Source organism: Amphiprion ocellaris, chromosome 10 (assembly GCF_022539595.1).
Source record: "Amphiprion ocellaris isolate individual 3 ecotype Okinawa chromosome 10, ASM2253959v1, whole genome shotgun sequence".
NCBI classification, from domain to species: Eukaryota; Metazoa; Chordata; class Actinopteri; family Pomacentridae; genus Amphiprion; species Amphiprion ocellaris.
The window spans coordinates 16,188,315-16,209,304 of NC_072775.1; the positions used below are offsets into that span (position 1 = coordinate 16,188,315).

At 42.8% G+C, this 20,990-nt stretch overlaps 1 protein-coding gene across 3 annotated transcripts; it reads left to right on the forward strand.

The window, feature by feature from the left end:
* Positions 1 to 56: 56 nt before the first annotated feature.
* Positions 57 to 20,888, forward strand: nyap2b (neuronal tyrosine-phosphorylated phosphoinositide-3-kinase adaptor 2b). 3 transcript variants are annotated; one of them, XM_023276548.3, is made up of 7 exons: positions 57 to 1,009; positions 3,517 to 3,718; positions 8,205 to 8,521; positions 11,774 to 12,850; positions 15,779 to 17,071; positions 17,212 to 17,315; positions 18,519 to 20,888. In XM_023276548.3, the coding sequence occupies exons 2-7, from the start codon at positions 3,540 to 3,542 to the stop codon at positions 18,810 to 18,812; spliced, it is 3,264 nt and encodes a 1,087-aa protein (XP_023132316.2). In that variant the 5' UTR covers positions 57 to 1,009; positions 3,517 to 3,539; the 3' UTR covers positions 18,813 to 20,888. The 3 variants fall into 3 exon arrangements, with proteins under 3 accessions (XP_023132316.2, XP_023132317.2, XP_035807028.2); XM_023276549.3 differs by having other exon boundaries at positions 11,777 to 12,850; XM_035951135.2 differs by lacking the exon at positions 3,517 to 3,718.
* Positions 20,889 to 20,990: the final 102 nt, after the last annotated feature.

Consider the following 20,990-nt stretch of genomic DNA (forward strand, 5'->3'; position numbering starts at 1 on the left):
CTTCACCCGCTGACAGAGAGAGCTCTCCGTGGTGCTGAAAGCAGAAAAACACATTCAGGCTCCAGTTACAGTCGAGGCGCAAAGGAGAAGGCACACGAGACGCACAAGACAAAAACGTAAAAAAAAAAAACTGCAGAAAGAGACTGGGTTGTGAGTGCATTTGAAGATGACTTGAAAAATCAGACATCAAGAGAAATAGCAGGGGAGGAAAAAGGAAGGAGAGAGAAGGAGAGAGGATGACGCTCTAGTGGAAGGTGGCTACATTAGGCAGTGGGCGTGTTCTTCTTGTTGTGATCTATAGTTGGGAAGCCCGGTGTCATCTGCTCAAGCACAGATCGACTGTGCAGACCTGTGTGGCTGAGCGGGACAGAGGGAACAGGCAGGGAATGCCATACCTGGAAACATACATTACTTTGCTCTACCTCAGTCATAACCTTGCGGGCGCCGTGGATAAGGACTCCTTTCACCTGTGCGACACTTTAATACATTAAAGCGGAAGAAGAGACATTCGGGGAAAGAAGCATTAGAAGGACTTTGAGTGCCTAATCTGCAACTGCAGTGGGAGTTTTATGTGAGAGCATGTGAGCGTGCTAGTGTGCATTTGTGTCATGCACACTGTTGCGGGTGCGGTCGGTTGCTATTCTGCAGCTTCTTTCCGTCTTTAGCATGTGCAGATGTGTGGACAAGTGAAGCTGGCACCTGGCTTGGAGTTTGGCATCATCTGGATCAGAGGGGTCGCAATCTCCCTTTTCTGCCCAGGGAAGGGGGCATTGGGCTGGGCACCCAATGGCCCAGCTCCCCTCTAGCACCATCCTTCTCCTGGGTCACAGGGACTCCTTCTAGCAGGCCAATCAGTTGGACCATACAATGGATGGAAGTCTATGTGGATTTAAGTGGAATAGTGCACTGGTGCTCCAGCTTAGGTCAGAGTTCATTAACATACAGTGGACTCATCAGGCAAAGACAGAAGATACGTTGGTCCACAAACCAGCAAGGACACAGAGCAATTGTAAGTATGCATTATAACACTTCTTCATACACAGCAATGACCCACAAACCCAGAAAGAAATACGCAAATACACAGCTGCTCTGCCAATGCTAAACACATCATACTGTACACTCAAATCCACTTAAAAGTCTGCCAAGTGTAAAAAGCTGCCAATTGTGGACCAAGTGAAGGTTAGCTTCAACTTGGTCCACTGCGGTGCACTAATGTGTGTGTCTGTGTCTGTGTGTCTACATGCACGAATGCCCACGCATGTCACCAGACTCTTGGCCTTGCAATCTTTTTTGACATTGTGTCTCTAGAATATCCATGCTGGCCTTCTCCTGTGACACGGTTGCCTGGAAACAGAAACGGTGTGTCACCATCATTTACTTTTAAAGCAAAGTGCACCTCTGTGTTCCAACTGTTGCAGCCCATGTCAACTGGGGCGAAGGGAGGGGGGTGCTGTGAGATGAGACAGAAAAAAAGAGAAAAAGGCATCAAGTGAAGGGATAAAGCAAGAAGGGAAGGGGGAAAATGGAGCTTTGTTGAAGAACAAGGTTGCTGAATTGACAGGTTTTATGGAGATGAGTGTATAATAATAGCATTTCACATCGATGAGTTAAGGGAGGACAATCCAATGTGAAAGGCTGGGTCGGTAGAAACACTGTGATAAACAAGCTGATTCCAGTGCAGAGAGCTGCTGCAGGCTTACAGGGATTAGGCAAGCAGGCTTAATTCAGCTCAAACACTGTTTGAACTGTGCCTTCCCATTGCTGCACCTCGAACTGGTGCACCTCAGCTCCCATCAAGACACAAGATATATTTCCTTTGTATAACTTCAGATCTTCAGACTGTGCCTGTGCATCAGTGATAAGACCTGATAATCACGGCAAAAAAATCTTTACACTGCTTGACAGCAGGCTTCTGTGCCCTAGTTTGAACTCTGCTCTGAGATGGTGATTCTGTCTCTTGGCTCTTATCAGTCCTCTCCTCGTGCCGGTAAAATCCTACCCTAAAGAGTATTGAGGATGCATCATGGCGAGTGGAACCGGCAGATAAACCCATTGACCTAGCCCACATGCTGGACTTATTGATAGACAGACACGAGGTACAGGGATGCTGAGGGTGGCCAGACAATGGCCGGCCTCTCGGCTGGCCATGCAATCTCCATCTGGCTGCCCTCCAAGGCCCCCCTCGCTGCCCTTGCCTCCCTCCACACATACGCACAAACATACATACAGTTATCACAAGCCCCCTCCCCCTCCCTACGCACACTCACACTCAGTGCTTCTCTCACACGTAAACAAGCATGAGTCTTAGGCTGATCTGAAAACATTGACCTACATAAAAGCATGCACTGTCTTCTTCTTTTCCACCACTGGCCTCTCCAAATTCACATTTGGCTGTTACATTTTGTACATACTATGTTGCATGTAGTTGCACGGGTTTTCAAATGCCAGGCAAATGCATCCTGCACATGCATGCACGCTGAATCACATCATTAACTGCCCCCATTCTGTGCTAAGATCTTAAGTGGCTGCAAACAATGCTATTTTAAACTGATTGCTATTTAGGAGTGAAACACAGAATGACTGCATCAGTGCAAATGTTTCACAGAGGACGCTTCTTCTCACAGCATCATTCATTCTCTTTCTTATGAAAATGATGCTCAGTCTTTTTGCAGCATCCAAAGGTATTAAGGAACAAGACAAACAGAGATTATTTCTGGATCTAAAACACAAAATTGATAATATTCACACAGTGTATGCAAAGAGAAGCATCACAGTCTAGTAAGATTGGTTCATTTCATCTGTGTTGCTGTGACTGGTCCCAGGAGTGCTATATTTTCACATCTGAGCCCAACACATATTACAACCACAGAAGATGAAAGCCCCCTTTCAGTTTCATTCAGACACTCACTTGGTTAAAGCCAGTAATTTCAGCCAGAAAATGTGCAAACACAACTGAGAAAATGAGTAGCCGCTACTGAGCCACACTGAAACAGAAGGTTATGAGTAATTGTGTCTAGATAGTGAGTGAGTCCGTCGGCTGTTTGCATATTTACATGTGCATGTACGGCTTTTCTATGTGTGTGTGTGTGTGTGTGTGTGTGTGTGTTTGTGTGTCTGTGTGCACAGTGAATGATGGAGAAAGATGTTGCAACCCTTCAGGGAAAATTATTACTCTCCCTGAGACAGGCATGATGTAAATCTCACCATCAACATACGCCTTCCATAGGCGTGAACTCCACGGCAACAGTCAGAAACATCTGGAACATCAGAAACATCACACAGACTCAGTGCGTTACATTATTCTGGGTCTTATGCAATTTTGCTTCATCGTTTTCCTCTCACCAAAGCTGACCTTGAAATTCGAAGGCTGAAAGAATAATTACTTACACCACCATGCTTGTTTTGCATTCAGAACACGCTCGTATATGATGCTGTAGTAGTCAATATTATGAGAAGTATTCTGTTTCCCTTCTAGGCAAATAATCGTGACTATTATTTCTTATATCTCCTCATCAGAATGCAGTGGAAAGACCTGAAGAATGATGAGCTCCAAAGAGGAGGAAACTCTCAGTTTTTTCCAATATGTTGAGGAGAATGGCCTGAGAGCCTACAACGGCCTGGTAGCTCAGAACTTGGACCACGCCAGGAATGAGAGAAATAGGGCATTCCTGCAGGAAAAAAACGACAAGAAGAGAAAACAGGAGGAAGCCATAAGGAGGTATGAAGAAAACAAACACAGTGCCCACAAAAGGAAAGACAACAAATCCATTGGCACAAATTATTTGCACAGGACTAGCCTATAAACTATTTATATTTTATTAGGAAAGTGGCTGACTTGCCAGTGTTGCTTAAATAGAGCACACCAGTGGGATTTGGTTCTGTAAACACAAGGATGTCACTGGGTTTTCCTTTAGGATGAGGTTGTCAGGAATTAGAACAAGTGGCTAGAGTGTCCCTCTGGCAATGGCAGGTTGCTATATTTTGGGGTTTACGAATGTGGACTGGTGCACCCCATGATCTATAGAGGATAATTAATTTTTCACTCTTAGACTTATTTAGGGCTTGTCCTTGGGTGGAGGTCACCACTGCTCCATTTTTGAAATGGAGAGCTTTGTAGAATCAAAAAGGAACGGGTTGGACAGAAAGTGTGTTAGGATGTGAGGGTGGGAAAGAGACGTGTCTGGGTACTTCTTGTTATGTTGCAGTGATTTACATCTGTTTTTCCTTTTTGTTCCAGCACATCTTAGAGTCTAAAATGTGTTGTTTTTCTATTTAACCGCATCAGAGGTAAACAATATTTGCCGCTGCGCCCTGTTTCGTATGCTGTGATGCACAAGCTTTACAACAGTGCCACTGAGTGTAGCATCCTGAAACTTGACCGAATACGAGGCACGCACTTACAGCGTGACTAGCACGTGGATACGGCGTGTTTGTGTTGTGGGGTAGAATAACAAGCGCTCCTCAAGTCTCCGAGTCATCAGTAATGATAATGGGACATTACAGAGGAGTTTGGAGTATTTCAGTGCCTCATTCCCCCCAAAAACACTGAGAGTGGAACTTAATTGTCATGACTCATGACACATTTTTAGTTGTTTAACAAGGATTTCAGCTTCACTTTGAAAGCAATGTGCATAAATTATAATGTACTTTGTTTGTTTTTTTATAGTTGGCTATGCAATAATGTAAAGTAATATTAAATTTTATTAGGTCTTACGAATGAAGACGTAGAATCGTCAAGAAAAGTTTAAGACATTGAGCATTCATTTTTGATGCTGTCTTTTTTTATGGTGAAGTATTTTGCACTCCTAATTACCATTGCCATTTGATGTTTGATTTTTAAAGAGTACATCAGTCAATTAGATGCATATTTCATCGGAGAATACCCATAAAGTAGCAGAAAAACACTTCCACTTTTTCTTCACAATTAGTCCAGTGATGCAGCTGAACAAACATCAGTTTGCAGCAGAAAGGCTTGAGGGAAATGTTGTCCAATGCTGTCTTGGAATCTAAAAATAATTTGTTTTTGTCATTCTGTCTGACACAGTACAAAGGATTTTAGCAGCTGTTGGAAGTTTTATCTTTTAATCAAATAATTACATTGATGTGATTTGGGGGAATGAGCATTTATATGTGACCAGATGTGATGCTCCGTAACCTGTTTGTTCAGGAACACTTGAGAATCCTGTCTGATTTCTGTCAAAAGGTCATGCAATTCAAAAGAACTGTTTCTCTTCTGCCTCTGGTAGTCTCTGTGGACAGTGCATTGCATAGTATGCATACGCTATACTGCATGATCAAAGCTGACTTAGAGGTCAGCTTTATACCTCAGGCATTAAAAAAGACAGTTAAAGTGGTAGTTCTCAAGAACATTTAAAAATCTATCCTTACATAATTATTTTACTTACTAGCAAAATGTAATTGCTTCCATTGTAATTTGCAGTCTGCAGTCCTGATGAATGGAAGAGGACGATGCCTGAGGAAAGTGACATCTAATGTCCTGCTATCCATCCTGTCACTGAAGCTAAAACATTAATACACAGTCACTGGAGGAAGAGTCTAAAAAAAATGTTGGATTTTTTATGAGGCCTATAAGTAGGTCAATGAGACGACCCATTTTTACAGTAACTGAATGGGATAGTGTAAGAATTCATGTGTGCATGCTTGTGTTTGTGTGTGCATACATGGATGGCTGAGTACATGTGCATGCATAGGCATGAAGAGCAAAAAAAAAAGGAATATATTCATTTGTGAGAAATGTTAAGAAAGAGGAAATGACCTGTGTGATTGTGTGAGGGAGAGGGAGCTTGTTAGAGCAAGTGTGTTTAAGAGTAGGGGGAAAAGGGGAAAAAAAAACCTGTTAGAGGGAGATTAAGCGTGAGCTCAGTTGCAGGAGATGTGTTCTGCCTGGTGACAGCTGGAACAGCCACAGGCCAATCAAAACTGCACGTTGGGTTTGAGTGAGGCGGGCCTTCCTGCCTGCTGCTCGCTCACTCTGGGTTTCTTTTATTGTATTTCATCAGAAGGAAAACTTACACACACACACACACACACACACACACACACAGATGTCCACCAATTTAACCAAACATGCAAGGGTATTCAAAATCACCGCTCCCCACTCCGTGACACATAAGGACACACACTGTCCATTTGCTTATATTTACATATGCATGCAAATTTTTAACGACTGCTCGCCTCCAGCTTTGCCCTCTGTGCACGCACACACATGCAAATCACAGATATCTTTTTTTTTTCTCCTCATCTCCTTTAGTGTTTTGTTTGTTTCTGCGATGTTGTTTTTCCTGTCACATGGTGTCACAGTGAGAGAACCAGAGCTGCCCGACAAGTCAACTCCAACTGGTCCAAGTGCACCTGTGGTCTGTCCTCTAGCCAATCACTGGGCAAATATCCTATAAATAACCCAGTCACCAGTACTCCAGTCACACCCACCCACCCACACGTATACAATCCATGTACAGTATATAGGAGTGCATGTCACAGCAGATGCACACCCAAAACATATTCCAAGGGGGGACTTTTTATTCTGTGCTACTGACACCTGTGGCTGAATCTTGTAGATGAATATTTTCTGCTTTCTTTAGAGCAGTCTTTGCCCAAATGATTCAGATGTTTATACGAAATAATATGAACATATGACTTATTGTTGACTTCTTTTGTTTCCTGTCTTCTTTTATAACACTGACACTGTGGCTCTGCAGGTTGCTGCAGGCTCCTTATTCTTATATCATCACTGTCATCTTTAAACAAATCCTACTGCAGTTGCCATGAGCACATGCCACGGTGTTTTGATGTGCACGTGTACTTTATTATTGTTGTGTGGTGGCAGCTGGTTTTGTGTCTGGTTTTTATGGGTACCCTGTTGCTAGGCAAAATTAAGCCCCTGACCAATGAACCCAACCCAACAAGCACCTTCTGTTCAGCAGCTGGCTGGGAGGGAGTCAGAGTCAGCAAAGTCATACACTGAGGGGGTCACACACACAAACACACACGCATGCAGGCTCGCACTGCGAAGACACACATGCAAATTCATTCTGTTTCATGTCATTTGTGCAAACATTTAAATCTCTGGCATTAAGCTTAATTGTGTCTCTCTGATACGATAATAAATTAATTTAAAAAAAACAAAAAAAAACCACCAAAGATCACACATGCATGCACTGCAAAATGTATGCATACTTGAATCAGAAATTACCATCTTTTTGTACCAAGCATTTTCCCTGAACACAGTCAGATCTTGAGCTCATTTAGTCTGCAATACACACAGACACAGACACAAACACACAGACACAAACTTCCTCTCCCCCATTTGCCACACAACACTCAGACATCATTAACGCTCCATTCAGGCCATCCATCCATCCATCCATTATCTATACACCGCTTAATCCTCACTAGGGTCGCGGGGGGTGCTGGAGCCTATCCCAGCTGACTCGGGCGAAGGCAGGGGACACCCTGGACAGGTCGCCAGTCTGTCGCAGGGCTACATATATAGACAAACAAGCACTCTCACATTCACACCTACGGGCAATTTAGAGTAATCAATTAACCTCAGCATATTTTTGGACTGTGGGAGGAAGCCGGAGTACCCGGAGAGAACCCACGCATGCACAGGGAGAACATGCAAACTCCATGCAGAAAGATCCCGGGAAAGCCGGGACGCGAACCAGGGACCTTCTCGCTGCAAGGCGAAAGTGCTAACCACTACGCCACTGTGCAGCCCCCCATTCAGGCCAATCATCCATTTATAGGAATTGATTGTATGCAGGCTGGGGGACTTCCATGTTGTCATTATGTGTGCGCTTGTGTAGGGGCATCAGTCATACCCAGGGTTAAACTCAAATCAATGCTTTGCCCTGAAAGAGGCCCTGTTGTCGGTGGCACTAACATGCCTGTTATTGTTAACTTAGTGCGCTCATCATTCGAGCCACTTGCACAGAATACATAGACATGAACGCACATATGCTCGCTCAAATGGAGACATCCCATGATGTCAGGGTATGTTATGTGCTATTTTTACTGTCTCTTCGCATTTTACAGATGTAGGAACTTGGGGCAAGGTTTTTCTTTTTCTCTACCTCTTTGTTTTACCCCACATAAATTATACTAAAATGATATTCCAACACTTTTTGCTTTTTCTTGTGACTTTTATCATTCATATTTATTTTCCTCTCTTGCTGTTTTAGAACGGGTGAAGACATAGCGACTGAAGGCAAGCACTTGCGTATGGGCTCAATAACCATGCCGGATCCCCAGGAACGCATGCCCATTCCCCACCTGCATGCCATCGCCTGTGGACAGGGCTTCTCTGTACGATCCCAGTCCCTCCACTCTGTCGGCGGTGGGAACAGTGGGGGCGGAGGAGAGGAGGAAGTGGGAAGTCCGACCTCTAGGAAACAGCCCCCACCTAAGCCCAGGAGGGACCCGGCCACTAAGCTGAGCATGTCGTCCGAGGCGGTAGACCACAGTCCCATGTCCACCTGCCGTGGGGAGCGATGTGACGGTGAGTGGTGGTGGCACTTCACACCAAACTGCTGTGCTATATATAGCTGCTCTCTGCAGTGCCCTCCTCAACATTGTTTCTCCCACAATGACATGACAGCTAGCTATTCACTGAATATTTCACACTCACTACCGTAGTTGCAAATTAATACAAAAAAGACGTGCAATTACAGCGAGGTTAAAGCAAGGTTAACACACATTTTGGATATGCTGCACAACATTAGAAATGGGACAATCTACAGCCCACTAATGTACATATAAAGGGATATTTAAGGTGTCTGACAGGATTTGTGCTGCAGTACATTGTGGCCTGGATATGCTTAACCCATTTTGTGGGGAACGGCCGTACTCTAGCATGTTTGAATAACTGTGTACTAATGAGTGCACAGGCTAAAGCAATTCAGATTAGTACATTCTATGAAGAAAGGTTAGAAACTTGAGGATAAGTAACTTAACTTGAGTGATGTTTTCATGGTGCTCTTGTCCTCTGTTACTGCCAGATAAACAAAGGGTTGTTTGCATATTGGATCATACATTAAATCAGGTAATATGTGAGCCAGAGTTGTAAATCAACATGATGAACTAGAGATGAAAGTATTCACATTATCATGCATTTGAATGACTGTTACTTTTTTTGTATCTTTTCAAATCTCTCTTTTGGTAAAATCCACTACTTTATTATTTTGTATTTTACAATAGCTGCATTTTAAGGCCTTGGCAGATTTTTAGATGTAAAAATTTAGTAGATAAAAGAAAGAAGACCTCTTGCGCATGTCAAAAATTGCTTTTAAATGTAATAACAGTATGTATGTATAACCGCATGCTTGTGCATGTAATCATCAGATGTAACTATATTTATCCTCACCATCTTGTACTCTGTACAGTAGAGTTTAGCTCAACAGATGGATGGCAATACTGTCTGTGGAAGGTTATCAGTTACTGAGTTAGTAATCACAGCTGTTCTCATTCCACATAAACAAGGTAGAAGTGTCTTGACAGTTATAACATTGCACAAAGCTGATTTTTAGATATGCCTTGTGTAATGTAAGAATAGCTTTAGTGAATAAGATAAGACTTTATTAAGCTAAAGGTGTGTTTGCCTCTTCTCACACAGACACAGTTGCTTTTATAGCAAATTCACAATTACCATCATTTTGTTAGGTTAAAAAAAACAGTGCATGTTTTCTGCAAGCTTAAAATTATGTTTATAGTATAAAAGTAATCTTAGACTCAAGTAGCAATGAGAGCAAAGAGATTAAAAGGGTGCAGGAAGCTTTGACTCCATTTCAGTTTGGATGCTTCGCTGCAAACGTGATGTTTAGGGAGTCGCCCAGCCTGGCTCAGATTGGTGGGGATCTCTCTATGTGCACACAGATCTTCCTGGGCACCACGGCAACCATCCCACAGAAACAAGACCCCCTGCAGCCCAGCCAATCGCAGCATCACTGAGCAGCCCGAGCCAATGAGGCTCCAGAGATGCTGAAGTCTGAGGTTTTGGAGCCAGTCAGAGTCAGTGTGTGGGGGTGTCCCTGGCTGAGGGGAGGGTTGCGTGCTCTGTAGCTGGCGCTTTAGTGGGAAGGGGAGGAGCTTGTCAGAGTAGAATTCATTCAGGAGGAGCGATTGACCTAGATTCGTTTCCCCAGGAGGAGAGGGAGGGGGAGGGTGTTGCGGGTAAACACATCCGCTACGGGGGAGGAGGGGGAAAGAGGGAGCAATAGAGAGAGGAGAGGAGAGGAGAGGAGAGGAGAGGAGAGGAGAGGAGAGGAGAGGAGAGGAGAGGAGAGGAGAGGAGAGGAGAGGAGAGGAGAGGAGAGGAGAGGAGAGGAGAGGAGAGGGAGTCAAAGATGTTTGAATCCATCATCAGCGCTGAAGCAGATCTCAGCGTCTGCCATGCAAACCTGCCGGTGTAGCAATGAATTATACAGTTGTAGAAAAGAGGCATAAGTACATCATTATGTGCACATTATTGTGTGTATTCACATGCATGCATGTACTCACACGGATAAAGGAAGAGAAAGTACACAAGAATGTCGATATCATAGCAATCAAACCACATCAGACACCAGGAGCACATTTGGGCTGAAAATAGTTTAAGGAGTAATTAAGAGAAGATGTCACTCCAAAAGACCTGTGCATCTTAAGTTCAAATTAGCATATTTGACATTAGCATGACTAATACAAAATACCATAGCAAAACAATATTAAATGTTCTGACTAGATTTTTTTTGGCCTTGAATTTTGTTTCCAGGGGATTGTTCTCTTGTCAATGAAATAATTGCAGTTCTCTTACAATTTTCTTAACTTGCATAAAAGATCTCGATAATATGTCAAGTTTCCTGTGACACATTCTGCAAAGCTGTACATTCAGACTGCAAAGAGGGAAAAAGCCTAAAAAGTTAGACTTCAATTGCTGGAAATATTGACTTCATAGGTTGTGAGACTGCGGCCTGTAAAGCGTGTCCTAATTTCTCTCATCTGAATGTGTAGGCATGTGCAGAGCGTGCATGTGCGCGTGCACACATGTAGTGATGGTGGTGAGTCATACAGTTACGGGAAGCATGCATGTGTCTAGGCCATCTGGCATCTGAATTATTAAAGGTGTAAAATCTGCAGTTTGAAAATTTCAGACATGGTCCGGCTCTTAACTACACTTATCTTCCACTGCCTGTCAGAGAAAAGGACACTCCTATCCGAACATCTCAGGGTTTGACCTAGAAATCAACTGTGAGCAACTCAGTAGTATGGAGTGCTGGCTACTGACAGCAAACTAGCATCGAAGCCATACTGTATTGTACAGTAGTAACTAGGCAATGAGAACACTGTCTCAAAGCCTCACTGCACCACATCTAAAGAGATTCACACTGCAATGCTACGTCATCACGATGAAAAAGAAGCTCCACAGTGTGTGTGACCCAGATACTATACTCACATATTACTCCACTGCCATATATGTGACCTAGAAACATGCAGAAGCATCGACTATTTCCACATATATGACTCAAGATATTGCTCTCAGCAATACACGTTGACCTACAACTGACTCACAGTGCCGAAATAAGCTTTGTGTCATATCATATCTCATATTACAACAAAATTGCATGTCAGAATGACATATCATTAGGCGTAAGCATCTGCATATGAATGAACTAGAAAATAAATTGTGCTAGGTCGTGCTCGGATGAGGTAGTGTATGTGAATATGAATTTGTCCAGTCAATTTAAGTTTAGATGTCTTTGTCTCTCTCTTTTTTTAGCAGCTCAAGGATGCAGCGAGGACTGCAGAAGGGTGCCGCCACCTAAACCCAAGAGGAACCCCAACACACAGCTGAGTGTTTCCTTCGATGAGTCCTACATTAAGACCCATGCAGGCAGCGGGGTCTGCCCCTCCAAACCCCTTCACCACGTCACTTCCCCTTCCGAACGCAACCCTTCGCCTCCACAGAGTGATGAGAGCCCTACAGATGACTGTGAAGATGAGCCTGTCTATATAGAAATGGGCGGGATTGATGTTGGAACAAGAGAACCCTTGAAGAGTGAGGATGAGGAGCCAGGAGAGTCTGTTTACGAGGAAATGAAGTACCCAGCTCTGGATGATATGGAGTACCGCACTGACCCCGTGGGATGCCGCTCCGCATGCCCCACCCCGGCACCCTATGACCCTGAGCCTCTCAGTCGTTGCTCCACACCTCGAAACATTCCCCTCTGCGACATTCCTGCACCTTTTCCCAATTTACTCACCCATCGACCTCCACTGTTGGTGTTCCCACCAGCACCGGCCCAGTGCTCGCCCAACTCAGACGAGTCTCCCCTCACCCCTTTAGATGTAGCCAAATTGCCAATGCTGGAGAACCAGTCCTACAGCAAATCCCCCACCTCTTCCACCGAGCTGCCCTCCTCTGCACATATCCGTAGGGAGCTCACTGCCACCCCAACACTCACTGTCTCTGGCCGCTCCTCTGCGCCTCCTCTACCCTGCACCCTCTACAAATCCTCATCATCATCCTCCTATCAGCGTAGCCACTCAGCTTGCCCGTCGCCGGTCAGCATGGGCCGTTGTCTCACTCCCCTGAGCCTTATGCGTACACCTCCCTTCGATGCTCCTGTGCCATTCCCTGGTGGTCTGCCGCGGAGTGCTTCTGCCACCCCTCACGGCAAAGGCTCGCCACCTCAAGACAGCGTAGGAAGACTCCATGGCTCTATGCAGAATGTGTCAACAGGGCGTTCACGGACACCCACCAGTCCACTTGATGAACTAACCAACCTGTTTACCACAGGCAGGAATATGCTGAAGAAAAACACCAGTGGCAGGAAGTCTAAAGAGCCTGGAGAGAGTGAGTCATTTCACACATTTGTCTTAACATTATGGGATGTAGAGAAACAAAGGGCAGAAACCATAATCTTCACATTTCCCCAAGAGGAGGAAATGTGAGGATTATGTCTTTTTGATTGCTTGAGGGTGTAGATGTCTTGTAACTACATTACTATTGATCAATCTTACCCATTAAGTACTGTACATAACTAGATTTCATAAGAGTGCCAGAGACACTGAGAGACACTGAGTTAAGAGAGTTACTGAGAAACTACAAATGAGCTACAAATTCTCAGAATAACAAACGGAAAAGCAGGAGTGACCTTGCAGTGCATCTATGAATGAATGGACAGATTCAGTATCAAAATGCATTGGCTGCAATAAACCCTGGAGCAAATACAACTATACAGCCTTTAGTTCCCTAATCAGTTATAGTGTAATTCATCCTTATTTTAGGTTAACGACTTTAACCCTGCTAATTTAGGAGGCTGTGCATAGAATGCATCACTTTTACAGTACCATGTTTGCAGCACTCTCTGCAGCCTTCCATTTGTTTAATCTAGGCCCGCCAAGTCTGATACAGATCGTATGATTTAATCTGAGGGGATTAGAGACTAAAGCGGACAGCAGGTCTCTCAAACCTACTCATGGCATTAGGCCATCAGGCAGTATTACTTTTAAATATGTAAACATCATATTTAAATACAGATATTCATGCCACAGTGAAGACGTTGCCAAAATGAATGCGTCTGTGAAGGAAAACAAAATCTGCTCAGAGTTGCACAAATTGCTTAGCTGACAAAACGAACAGACAAACAAAGTATAATATATGAAAACTGTAAGTCACTAATGTCATATGGTGAATCACAAATTGGCATTCTGGTTCTCAAGCATAATTTGATTATTATTTTTGAGTTGTAATAGCCATTTTAAGCTTGAACATTTTAGATCTAATGTACTTAACATTAATGAACAAAAAATGTGACTGCTGGCATTAAATTAAACTAAATAAGCAAAAGGATGTTTCATAAATGCATGATGGACAGTATAGTTTATGTAGAGGCATGTCATGTATTTTGAATTTTGAAAAAGGTCAGTAATAAATTATTATGTAGGATCTGATGATTTAGAGTGGGATTTTACATGCAGTGTTGACATATATGTCCTATGTTAAATTCCTCTTCAGACCTCAGCTGTACCATCTGAAAGATTTTTTTTTCTTCATTTACAATCTTCAAAACTGAGATTTACTCAAGAGCATTTGTACATAAATCATATGTCATGAAAGAACTACAAAGAATCCACACATCCAACCTTACTCAATGCTCTTAGCAACTACAACATAGCAACAGTGGAAGGAGGAGAAATCCCTGTTTCTTATTTGCAGATTCCCTCCCCGTGGGTAACGCAGCCAATCACAGCTCAGGGCACGCTGGTCCACAATAAGGCAATGAGCTCCTGATAGGAATAGCTGTGCCTCTGAACTCAAATGTACACCTGATCAGAGGATCTCTGCTCTGTCCAATCAGCACATACTTTGCTCACGATTAAGCCAATCAGGCGGCAGGAGCAGCTGTGCAGATGGGGGTAGTAGAAGCTGAGAGAATTCATGATTTCTCATCATTTTGACTGTAGTGAGATAAACATCTTTCAGCTGGTGTACACATGTTCCATTGTGGTGCACATCCTGGTGTGTCTATACATTGTCCTAATTATATCTTTTGAATTACTGGCCTCTGGAAGATTGTTAGAGAATCTCGTGTTGTATGCAGGTGCCTCGAATTCTGTGATGTCTCACCAGTGAGTCCTTTGATAGCACCTTTTTTTCTGTAGACCCATATGTTTTGCAAACAGCTTGCATATGTTATCAGGAGTGTACAGTAGTAGCCAATCTTTTTAAATGATTTATTCTCTAGCTTTAACACCTGTGTACACGTGCCACATAGGGCTAACAAGCACTAACAGGTTGTGTGTGTTGCTCGTTGACTGCCTACAAGCATACATGGTGTAATGAGCGTGGAGGTTGTGGAGGAATGGAGGTTACGTGTTTTTCTCTTCCTTTCTAAGGCAATAGAGGCAGCAACAGCTAGCCTGACCCACTTACCAATTGGTTAATCACCACACACTCACATACACATGCACACACGCATGCATTTGCACACGCTGAAATGGAATGTATAACACATGTGGGCATGACAGGGGAAGCTTGTACAGAGCAGTGTAGGTTAAAGCTCATATAGAACCCACATAGAGGGGAAGCCTACATAGAAATCAGTCAATATATATATTTTTTTAATTCAAGTGGTGATGATCTATATTGTCTTTGTGGAGCTATGAATCAGTGACATACATAGGGTTCACTATTAGCATTTCCTATTCACATAAGCTGGAATATCTTGTGTATGTATGTTAAAGCACTGTTAGAACATACAATGTAGATGTGCATTTAGAAATTAGAAAAAGCTTAACACAGATACACTGTTAAGTGTTTAAAAATGTGTGTTGGTAACCATGATTTCTTCATGATGCTGCTGTGCATTATACTTGTACCATTCTCCAAGTGTAGATTTTAAGTTAAAAGAACTGTTTAAAATGCAGAAGGAACTTCAGTTTAACTGAATATTAAAACAGCTATTGATCATTTGTATTATACTCTACCACGACTAAAATAACTCCAATGCCTGGCAGAACACATATATTGATTCCTCCAATTGTAGGTTCTTCACTGCTGCATTAGTGCATAGTGAGTGCCACCTAGAGGACAAGGGGTGGTATTACAGCACCAAGCAGCACTATAATTTTTCTAAAACTGATTTACTCCACGTGTTTTTAACTGACAATATGTAGTTAAACAATTTCTTCAGTGTATTTTGACAATTACCACCAAAAGGTCTGAAGCTGATTTAGTAAGTGGCCTGGTTGTTTTTTTTTTTTTCCTTTTCTTCTGCAGCTGAGTCCAAAAGCAAGTCGCATAGTGAGTCCAAGCGCGAAGGAAAGGAACGGCACAGTCACAGCAAGGAGTCCAAGAGAGAGTCCAAGGAGCGCCACAGCAAAGAGTCCTCTCATCGAAGAGACAGAGACAAAGACAGAGACAAAGATAAAGACAGAGACAGAGGAAGTACCAATGTAGAACCTCTGCCGCACAGACGCAACAGTAAAGACCGCACTTGTAGCAGTGTAGATACGCCACCTGTTCGCAGGGACAGCAGGGACCAGGGCTGCAGCAGTGTAGAGCCCATCCCTGTGAGACGGGACTCCAAAGACAGGGGCTGCAGCTCCTTAGAGCCGATCCCTTTGATAAGAAGAGACTCCAAGGACAGAGGGATTAGCAATGGTGACCTTTTGCCAAGAAGGGACAGCAAAGATCGTAGTGGGGGACATGGAATGGAGTCTTTGCTGAGACAGGACAGCAAAGATAGACTGATAGATCAGCCACCTGAGCTGTTACCAAGACAGGACAGCAAGGAAAGGGCACGAAACGGTGTAGATTACAGACATGAAAGCAGAGAGAGACTGCTGGATCAGCCACCTGAGCTCTTACCCCGGCAGGATAGCAAAGAGCGAGCCAGGAACGGTGTGGACTCAAAGCACGAAAGTAGAGACAGGCCACCTGAGCTTCTTCACCGACAAGAGAGCAAAGACAGGGTTAGAACAGGACCAGAATATAAGCATGATAGCAAAGACCATCGTCCTGATTTGTTACCCCGTCAGGAGAGCAAAGAGAGAGAAAGGAATGAAATAGAACATAGACATGAAGGTAGAATTGACCAGCCACCAGAGATCCTACCGCGACAAGAAACTTCCAGAAGCACCAACAGCAGGGACAGGGTTGGGTCCAGCTCTGAATCCAAGTATGAAGGGAGAGATCGGAGTTGCCTCAATGGAGGAGATCCTCCTCCTCCTCCTTTACCCAGACAGGACAGTAAAGATCTGAGCAGAACAGGCCTTGAAGTGAGAAGGGATAGTAAAGACAGAAGTCTCAATGGCTCAGAGCAGCATCATTATGATGTCAAGAACACCAAGAGCCCTTCTGCAATGGAGTATAGGTCTGATAATAAAGAGCGAGGATACAGATCAGATGGCACGCCCCGACGAGATAACAGAGCAAATTACAACATGGACCAGTCAAAAGCACAAGAGAGGAATGGCAGCACAATGTCAGGACAGCACTCATCAACAACAACACCTACTCACCATGGCAGATCATCAGGAAGTCCACCGATGACCGTGGCAACAGGAAATGGTGAAGATTAAGACTTCTATTTCAAGATAGAGATTGACTATAGTCACAGTATACGTTGCAACAAAACACATCCAGCTATTAAGACATGTTTAAGTATTCATTTGACATACTATTAAACTTGCTTTATCTTTCCTTTCTAGATATGAAAGCAGCATCCAAGTATGGCCGCTCACCTTCTATGCCTGCTAATCCTTCTCCAATGGGAACTCCACAAAGGAGAGCAGCAGAAACACATCAAAGCCAGGTATGGATTTGGTTGTTTTTTACTTTTCTTTACTCATAAAAGTGCCTAAAAACTCAGTTCTTCATCAGTGTAAAGGGTCATTGCAGTACAAGTTAAGCTATGTTTAGACATTTTATTTGCTCGTCTTGCTAGTTTGAATTGAGTAAGAGTAATTTAGAAAAAGTGGTCACATATGTTTAAGCACTAATCAGAAGTTATAATGTTTATATTGTTTTTTGTTGTTTTTGTAGCTGTTGTTTTTTATACATCTCAGCTTCTGCCACAGTTTTAATCTTCCTTGGGTCCACACTCTTAAAATAAGTAACTAATAGTAAACAATAACCAGTAACTTGGTCTGATTTAGTTGTTCTAGTTTTATTGTTTACTTATTATTGGGGTTTTTTTAGCTGTAATTTACTTATATTCAGTGTACCAGTGGCTGTTAGCAAACTGTTGTTTACGCACAGTTGTCATATATTATCATAGTTTGATTTAGATATATGTAAAATCAAATTATTATAATTTACTTTGTTAAAAACAGCCAACAATGTCTATTTGTATTTAATTAGCTATAGTTGTTAGAGTCATTAGTTTTATAATATATAGGAGAATCATCTGCACAGTGCAACTGAAGATTTGATAAACACATAAGGTCGTTGATGAGGACAGAGAAATGGACCAAAGCAACTACAATGGACCAAGGCAACTACAATGGTTATCAGAGATAACCATTGTAGTTGCCTTCTGCCCGACAATAAGCGTTTTAATCAAAGCAGAGAAGTAGGTGAGAGCCCATAACATTTACATTTCGGAATAAACAAATTGTGATTCATCAAGTCAAATCCTGCAATGAAGTCCAAGAAAATGACCCCCTGCTAATTCTGAAATAATAATATTGAATTTGTTCAGTAACAGTTATTCCCATGTTTTTACTGAATGCTGAGAGTATTCAAATGGGTTTGGTATTTTACGCATCAAAGTTTATGGCAGTTGGTGAGTTGTTTGGTTACAGTCAGATCTGACTAAACCACTCAGAGCAAAATCCTTTTTTAAATAATACCTTCCTTTTTTAAACTTTTATTGTTGTTTATTCAGTCATGATTATAACATCGTGGTGAAACACTTAAGCCCTGGAAGGCAGGTTTTTAGGGGATGTAAAGGTTATGAATAATTCTGAAGGTAATCTGTATTCATTTCACTTGATACATTGACTCTGTCCCTCAGATGCCCCAGATGCCGTGGATATGTGGAGACACCACTATGTTAGAGCAGATTGAGAGGAAGCGCACCCTCTGTATGGAGATCCGCGCCAGACAACATCCACACTTGCAGAGATCTTTGGAGAAGCCTCCTCCTCCTCCTCCAGACAGGAATGAGGACAGACACCAAGAACGAAGTCAGTGCAAGCAAGAAAGTGCATCTGTCCTCCCAGGCTGGGGGAAAAGCAGCGGGACCAAGAAGATCCGTCCTCCCCCTTACCCCACACAGACGACTGTATTCTGGGACACAGCCATCTGAAATTAACAAGAAACTTAGACCTCCCTGCCACACAACCCACAATTACCCAGTCCCTCTCCCTGCCGGGTTGTACTGATTCTTTCCCTGCAACACCAGGGGCTTCAGGGCAGCCGCTTAGAGGACCAGAGGGATGAAACTCGCTGATGTCAAAGGACAATGGTGGTTACCACAGCAATATTTCTGCTTGTTCAGGTTGTCATGTTTTCTTATCATCACTGGTGATATTTGATATTTTTCTATTTCCTGTGACTGGACTCTTGTAATATAATTAGTAGAGTAGATATTTGATGATGAATAGATATTTTCTAAATGAGATGATGGGGATCAAAAAGCAGCTTAAATTATGTATAGTAGATGTAGATGCAATCTAATATTTGTTTTTATGTTATTTTTGTTTAGGTTATTTTACATTTGAAAGCATAATCTATCAATACTTGTACTGTAGTAGCATAATTTTCTTATGCCCAACTCTTTTTTTCTGTGCTCAAAAGCACTAAAATGAATGGACTATTCAATTCTGTCTATATATACTTTACATTTTCACTGTTGTATTGTAAGTTGAGGAGTTAACGTCAACGTGCTTTAGATTCCAGGGTTCTCCATGCCTGGTCCAGTATGTTCTAGAATGTACAACAGTCGGTCCTAGAACAGAAACAGGAAACTTTGTGTGCTTCAGTTTGTATATTACGGTAAGAAACTGTGTAGTCACTATGTCAAAGCCTTTTGAAGCGGCCGAATCGTTTTATAGGGAAACCTGTTGGCAGGCATGTTGTAGAGGACAGAGAAAGTGAGAAATGTTTCTGCTGTATTCAAAGATACACTATGAGGGCGGGTTGGGGAGGTAGTAAATTAGAACATACATTATTAACAGTATAATTTCCAAGACCAGCCAAAGCCTGTAAAAGCGAGATATGGGTGTGGTTGCACTTTGGGTAGTTGGTTATTTAAAACGGGGTTAGCGGCAATAGCTGGCGAGTACCAGCACCCTTACATTGCCATGCACACTGCGAGCACCATGACAGTGTAAATACTTGATGCCAACGACCGGCCCGTACAATCAACACCTGAGCTTTTAGAAGATTCTTAATTTTACTGCAGATTATAATAGCCATATGCACTTGCTTAAGAAATAACTTTCAAGATTATGCTTATATATTTTTTTGAAAATGTCAGGAGTAGTGAGTTGTGCCATGTAAGTTTTCATTTATTGGCTGGGAGGTAAAGCCTCAGGAGACTGGCTGTGTGTGACATGCAGTCATCTATAATCGGTTGTCTCTGACAATGTTCCCAATTCAATTGGCTGGCAACCATTTTAGAGATCAAATTGTTTAAGGACCTATCACATGGCAACAGCTCTACCCAGTCAAAAGGACAGGGGTTGCACAACGGCCTACAAATCTTTGAGGCTTTGTAAAAAGAAACTGCACTACCCATCATCTTCCATCACATTGAATCAGGCTGGTTACATACTTGTCTCTCTGCCCCTGCTCTCTCCCTCTACCTCAACCTCCGACTTACATCATCGAAATTGGTTCTCTTTTGCACATTAAAATGCAATGTCAACATTGCCAAAATAGTATGGGTTTGAAAAATGAGCTAGCCCTGAGAGTGCAAGTGCAGTACCCCCTCTCTGGTGAGAATCAATGAGACAGAGACCCCTCTGTGTTGTACCTGTGTGTGTGTGTGTGTGTGTGTGTGTGTGTGTGTGTGTGTGAGGGAGAGAGCTGTGCGTGTTTGTGAGTGTGTGCCAAGCTACACTGTATGCAAGTTGCAAGTTAAAAATGATTGTTTTAAGACATTCACTTTGCCCTATCATGACGTTGGTGGGTGAAGGTTGGAAATGTAATAATGATGATGTACAATCTTTTTGTGTGTATAAACGTGCACTGTGAAAAGGTAGAGAGAGCACCACACTGTCAGTCCTCTGTCTTATTGCACTGAGTGTTCTCTTGTTTTGCGTAATAAAAAAGGAAAAAACATGTTTGAGGAAAACAGTACTGTATTCTGATTGTCACTTGGGTTCCGTTGAGAGAAATAAATAAATATGAACTTGAAACCTGCTATGAAAAAACTGTACGTAGTTGAAGTGGTCTGTTTTATCCTGCATTGGGATATTTTTGCATGTTGTTTTTGTGTTTTCAACTATCCTTGCCATTGAAATCGGAATTACTAGAAGTA